At 40.4% G+C, this 6,000-nt stretch overlaps 1 protein-coding gene and 1 long non-coding RNA gene across 6 annotated transcripts in view; one reads left to right on the plus strand and one right to left on the minus strand.

Moving 5' to 3' along the window:
• Positions 1-6,000, minus strand: part of LOC117534997 (protein mono-ADP-ribosyltransferase PARP14-like) — a 53,066-nt gene that overhangs the window by 46,937 nt on the left and 129 nt on the right. For all 5 annotated transcript variants that reach the window (XM_034199305.1, XM_034199303.1, XM_034199304.1 and 2 more), the window contains exon 1: positions 5,847-6,000. This exon is cut by the window's right edge and continues 129 nt beyond it. In XM_034199305.1, coding sequence (XP_034055196.1) covers positions 5,847-6,000 — 154 coding nt within the window. The remainder of the gene's footprint in view (positions 1-5,846) is intronic.
• On the plus strand, positions 1,654-3,317 carry LOC117535032. The gene is made up of 5 exons (XR_004567355.1): positions 1,654-1,780; positions 1,958-2,056; positions 2,570-2,681; positions 2,889-3,044; positions 3,181-3,317. It is a non-coding gene; the product is annotated as an uncharacterized LOC117535032 (long non-coding RNA).

Below are 6,000 nucleotides of genomic sequence, written 5' to 3' on the forward strand. Positions count from 1 at the left end.
AGAGAAAGATTCATTCATTTAAATAAATATTTAACCAGAAATGGGCCGGTTCTAAAGGGTTATTCAGTTAAGCCCGATGAGAGGGGATACAGCTGTGCACATGTCATCATTAACAGACGTCGTTTAAGAGTGACGTTTGAGTGAACGAGGATATCCCAATTAATACCTGAGGACTCCTCTGTCCTCGCGTCACCTCCTCGTGTCTCTCGCTCGCATCTTACGGAGGCGGAGCTAAGACGCAAGGAAGGGAAGCGAGTGAGGGAAAGGAGGAGTCGAGGAGGGGTATTGGGATGAGGCTCTCAGCTTTTGTTTCACACTCCAGTACTCTTAAATGGTTTGCAAACTGCCAATAAACCAAACCGGTTCAAGAACCATTCTTGTGCTTTTCTGGTGCTTAACTGGTTCTTCTCTGGTCTTATCTGGTCCGCCCAATGCTGCTCTTCTGAGAGCAACCGCTCTGACAGCTCTCTCTAGTAGTAGAGGAACAAACCCCCCAAAAAGGCTTTAGTTATCGAGATACCCCTACCCGAGGTAGAACAAAGCACAACCATGTTTTTTCATTACTTTAATATCTATAATATATGAAACGGATTGTTGTATAAAAATATTTTACTGCAAAATAAAAAAAATTGGTTGATGTATGGAACCTTCCCATAACCGAAAATAGTGAAAATGTAGGCTGCTCTGAAGGGGGCCATGTCAACCTTATCACGTGTATATCTGGAAATAAGGATCAGAATGTCACCAACTTTGGTTTATATGTTCAGGGTGAGGCAAAGCAAGCACATTTTGTACCAATACCTTTGTCCATCTTTGTAAAATATACAATCAAACACTACAATCAAACACAGACACCCAGTCTGAGAGTAAAAGATTTCTCAAAGGTTCGTTTTGCTTTCTTACAACGTTAAGTTAATGTTAACGTAACCTTAAGTTTGCTAGGAGGCCATTGTTACGAGCTAGCTGTCTTAGCTAACAACAGTTAGCAGCTAACGTTTTCTGCAGTTTGTGTTGCCCCTGAAAAACGTGATGTAGTTATTTAAGGGTATGTTAAATTAACATTATTTTACAAGTTGAGAGAGTTAAGTTGTGTTTAAAATCGTCAATGTAATGCACGTTAGAGGTTTTTAGTTGGACATGAAGTTAGCTAACTCTACCAGGTTAGCATGTTAAGCTGTACTTTCTGTGGCAGCTAGCTTAATACAAAGAGGGGTTTTGTGCTTCATTGCAAACTTTTCTTTGTTAATCTACCTGAAACTGTAGGGACAGTTTGTTTCTACTCAACTATACAGACCATTGTTGAGGAGATGCTAAACATACTGTACATGAGTTGGGTCCAACATATACCTTGAGTAATGTTACTTTGCTTCTAAAAATGAAACATCATTATCAGATGAGGACATCACCAAAGTGTGTGAGCCTGTCAGGGGATTTGATCTGTTCTCTGCATGTCCTAAACACTGCTCTGGTATTACTTATCTTGTAAAATGTAAGTCTCGCTCTTGTCATCGTTCAGGCTTTGCATTTGAACTCCTATGACTGGTTGCAGACTTGAAGGGAACGCCTTCCTGACATCCAGGAAAAAGGTGAGATTATAATACATTTGAATGCCAAAAGCAAGTTATTGTTTTTAACTTTTTAAATATGATTGTTTTGGGGCATTTCAGTTGTATTGGACAGGCAGTAGATATCTACTGGAAACAGTGGAGAGGGAGGAGATGATATGCAGCATACGGCCCAGCCGGATGGTTGCTGCTCCGTGTGGAACGTGTTCTATCAGGTAAAGCACTTTGGTACCCAGTTATTTATGGTATTGAGTTTGAATTTAGCTTTTGGAATGTAATTTCCAACAGTGCATTGTAAAGACTGAAAGATGTAAAGCTTGACATGATTTGGTCTTTTACTTAAGAAGATGTTTGTCCTCCTGTGTTGTCTTATTTCCTTATCTTTCTTTCAGGTGTAACATCTACCAATGGTTGTACATGACAGAGACCTCCTCCACCTCTTTGCTGTCTTACTAGTCAATCCTTCTGATCAGGTCCTTTCCTAAATAGTGGTAAGTTTTACAGTTCAGTGTACGTTAATTTAGCAACTTAATGCTTTACCGCTGTTGAATAAATCCTATATTGCTAGTCATTTTATTAAAACTACGATTTGTAACTTTTTGATTCCAATTATAATAATCTTTTTGTTATAATTGTAAAACATATCTTAACATCCATCAGCAATCAATAAAACAAATCATCCAACACTAAATAGAAGAAATCAGGACATATTTCTTTTGATACAGCAGCATGTGTTGGGACTGCTCATTGATGTCATCAAGAGCCATTGAGTCTAGCTTTTGTAGTCGGCCTCTCAGAATGTTTATCATTTCTTTGTATCTTAACATTCCTATAATAATTAGTTTTTTTATTGTTGATATTGTTTTGTTCTTTATTTTTGTTGTGAGAATCACTTTGCAATTATTGTGTAAGTGCTATATAAATAGTTATACTAATATTATTGTTGTTACCATCATTACTATTATTAATAATGTCTTCTTTGTTTTCTTTATTCATCGCTGCAGAAAGGATCATGCCAGCCCACATCAAACACCTGATCAAGAGCTTGTGAATCTCACTGCTGCAGACACCTGTGTGATATTCCACTCTGACTGGAACCCTCAAAATGACCTGCAGGTACGATATATATATATATCTGCTCTGTCTGTCCTAAAGATAGTTCAATAGGGCTACTACAACAACAACAACAACAACAACAACAGTCTTTCCGTTTATTCCCTCGGTTCTTTAAGTGTATATTATTTTCCCATTTAATGCTTAAAAACGTTGCACAGCAGCTGCACATGATGCTCTTTTGACCCCTCTTTTCATTTTGTATTTCAGGCTCAAGCTCGGTGTCATCGTTTTGGCCAGTCTAAGGCGGTGGAGGTGTACCGTCTGATCACTAGAAACTATGAGAGGGAAATGCTGGATAAAGCTAGTCTGAAGCTCGGGCTGGACCGTGCCGTACTGCAGAGCATGAGTGGCAACAACAACGGGGTGAGAAAAAGAAAATCTGTCATATTTCTAGATGCCAAGTCATTTTGGGTCAGTCGCTGTTGCAGTACGCTTAGTTTATTTTCAAAAAGAGTTTTCTAAATCCACTTGTGTAAATGTCTCTCTGCGTCGCCTTTAGCCGGTCCAGCAGTTCTCCAAGAAGGAGATCGAGGACCTGCTGAGGAAAGGAGCCTACGCCGCCATCATGGACGAGAACGACGAAGGCAATCCCTTCTGCTAGGAGGACAACGACCAGATCCTGCAGCGAAGAGCCACCATCACCATCACCAGGTATGTTCCTAGCAGCATTAGCCACTTGCTCTTTGTGAGACACCAAGTACTTGGTTATTTGAAATGTAATATTGATGATGTAATAATTAAAACTAGGGATGGGTACCGAGCCCCAGTATTAACGGGGCCCCGGGGCTGAATTATTAAAGACTGTGGTACCGTTAAAACACACACACACACACACACACACACACACACACACACACACACACACACACACACACACACACACACACACACACACACACACACACACACACACACACACACACACACACACACACAACACACACACACACACACACCACACACACACACACACACACACACACACACACACACACACACAACACACACACACACACACACACACACACACACAACACACACACACACACACACACACACACACACACACCACACACACACACACACACACACACACACACACACACACACACACACACACACACACACACACACACAACACACACACACACACACACACACTGCGGAGAGAACTAAGCGCCCCGAGGGTAGTTATGTTATCAGATTACATGCGATGTCTGACTCTGAGAATTTAGTAGTTTGCTTTATAGTCCTTCTCCTCCATTTTCTTCCTCTTCTCGAGTAGTCAGTGTGGTGCTGTTGCTTTGGTCTGGGTCTCTGGATCTGTGAGCTAACCACGCCCCGTTCATTTGCATATAAGGAATGGAAATGTCTCATTATGAAATACAAGTCACATGAAGTAAATAAATGTGTATTTAAATGTACATGTATACATTTATTGCCTCATTTATTTATTTCAGAATTTATTTCATAGGCATATTTATATATATGTATTTATTTAATTATTTATTTATTTAATTTTGGCTTAAATGGCATTCCATAGTGACGTGCATGCTGTGAAGTCATGTGACAATCTGAGCTGAGATCAGTGTTTGATTGATTGATTGATTGAAAAGTTTATTGACAGCTTGTATATTGGGTACAGTACAGTACAGCTCAAAACATACAATTGTTAAGAGGATGCAGACCAGAGAAAGACTTTCGTCTTGTTTACATCAGGGTCCCCCATTTCCAATTCATCATATCATTTAAGACATATAAGACATATTTGACATACAGATGGCTTATTTACAATTTTCATTTTAGATTTCGTTCTAATACATCCTAACCGGACATTTAAGACATACCAAGTCTACAGATATACAGTTAGTAACAGAGTCTAAAATGCGAGTATATACATAGATGGGGGGGGGAAGCTGTCCATTGAACGACAGGTTGAGATTTGTACCATTACCGGGGCCAGTTTTGCAATGCTCTCCCCCGAAGGTGCTCTTTAAGAGAGGTTTTGAAGGTAAGTATAGTTTTACTTTCCTTTACAGTTGTGGGAAGAGCGTTCCACCTTGATGTGGTATAATTGCGAAACGTGTATTCCCCCTTTTTTGTGCCAAATCTGGGTTTCACATGATTTGTGGAGCTCCCTCTGGTGTTATGATCATGGTATTCCTTGACCTTTGGGAAGAATTTTGACATGTACATGGGTACCATAGAGGTGTAGTGGATCTTGTAGACCAGGCCCATTGCAAGTAGCTGTACTCTGTGGTCTACTCTAAGCCATCCTAGGTTGTCAAAGTGGGCAGAGGTGAGGTGGGTTCTAGATGAAAGGTCAAGCAGTAGTCTGACCAGTTTATTTTGCGATGTTTGAAGTTTTATTTTTAGCGCCTTGGAGGTGCTATGGTACCATGATGTGCAAGCATAGTCATAGTACCCTTGAATGAGTGCTCCTGCCAGAGTTTTCAGGGTGTTTTTGTTTACCAGAGAGGAGATCCGGTATAGGAATCTAGTTCTTTGATTGACTTTTTTTATTACATTGGATGCCATTTTGTCACAGGAGAGCTTTGCCTCAAGAATAGATCCTAGGTATGTAATTTCCTTCTTACTTGTGACAATAATGTCACCCACTGCAACTGAGAAGTCGTCGGATTTGCTGAGATTATGTTTCGAACCGAAGAGAATGGACTCTGTTTTACCCAGGTGTAATGATAATTTATTATCGGCGAGCCAGGTGCAGATTCTGCCGAGCTCGGAGCTGAGGGTTTTTTCAACCTGCAACCTGTTCCTGTCAGAGACCAGCAGGGCTGAGTCGTCAAGTTGCAGTCACATGCTGATGACATTTCATTTACATAAATTAGGAACAGTAACGGACCTAATATGTTAACATGTCATCTGAAAGATTCAAAGTAGGCCTACAAAATAAAAAGTGTTGTGGTGAATATAAAATAAATAATGAGTTTTAAATCATTATTAACTGTACAACAGTCCATAGAACCTCGTGTGTCGCAGTAAAACTGCCAGGCCTGTAGTTTTTTTTATGAAATCAATAATGATTTGTTGTAGAAACGTTTTCAAACTGTCTACAAAACTTTAAATATTTAAAATGTTGTTACCAACGGAAACACAAGCAGTAACTTGTTGTTTTTGTAGAATGTAAGCAGTAGGCTAACTCACCCTCCGGAAATTGGAAGTACACGGCCGCTTTCGGAGCTTCTTCCTTGGCCTCCACCCGGCATTCCCCCCCGCTGGATTTCTTCTTGCTCCCGAAGTAAAGCTCCAGTTTGTTCTTCACGGTCTTGGTCTGGGCCGGACCCCAGTCCCCCTCCAC

This window comes from Gymnodraco acuticeps, unplaced genomic scaffold (assembly GCF_902827175.1).
Source record: "Gymnodraco acuticeps unplaced genomic scaffold, fGymAcu1.1, whole genome shotgun sequence".
NCBI classification, from domain to species: Eukaryota; Metazoa; Chordata; class Actinopteri; order Perciformes; family Bathydraconidae; genus Gymnodraco; species Gymnodraco acuticeps.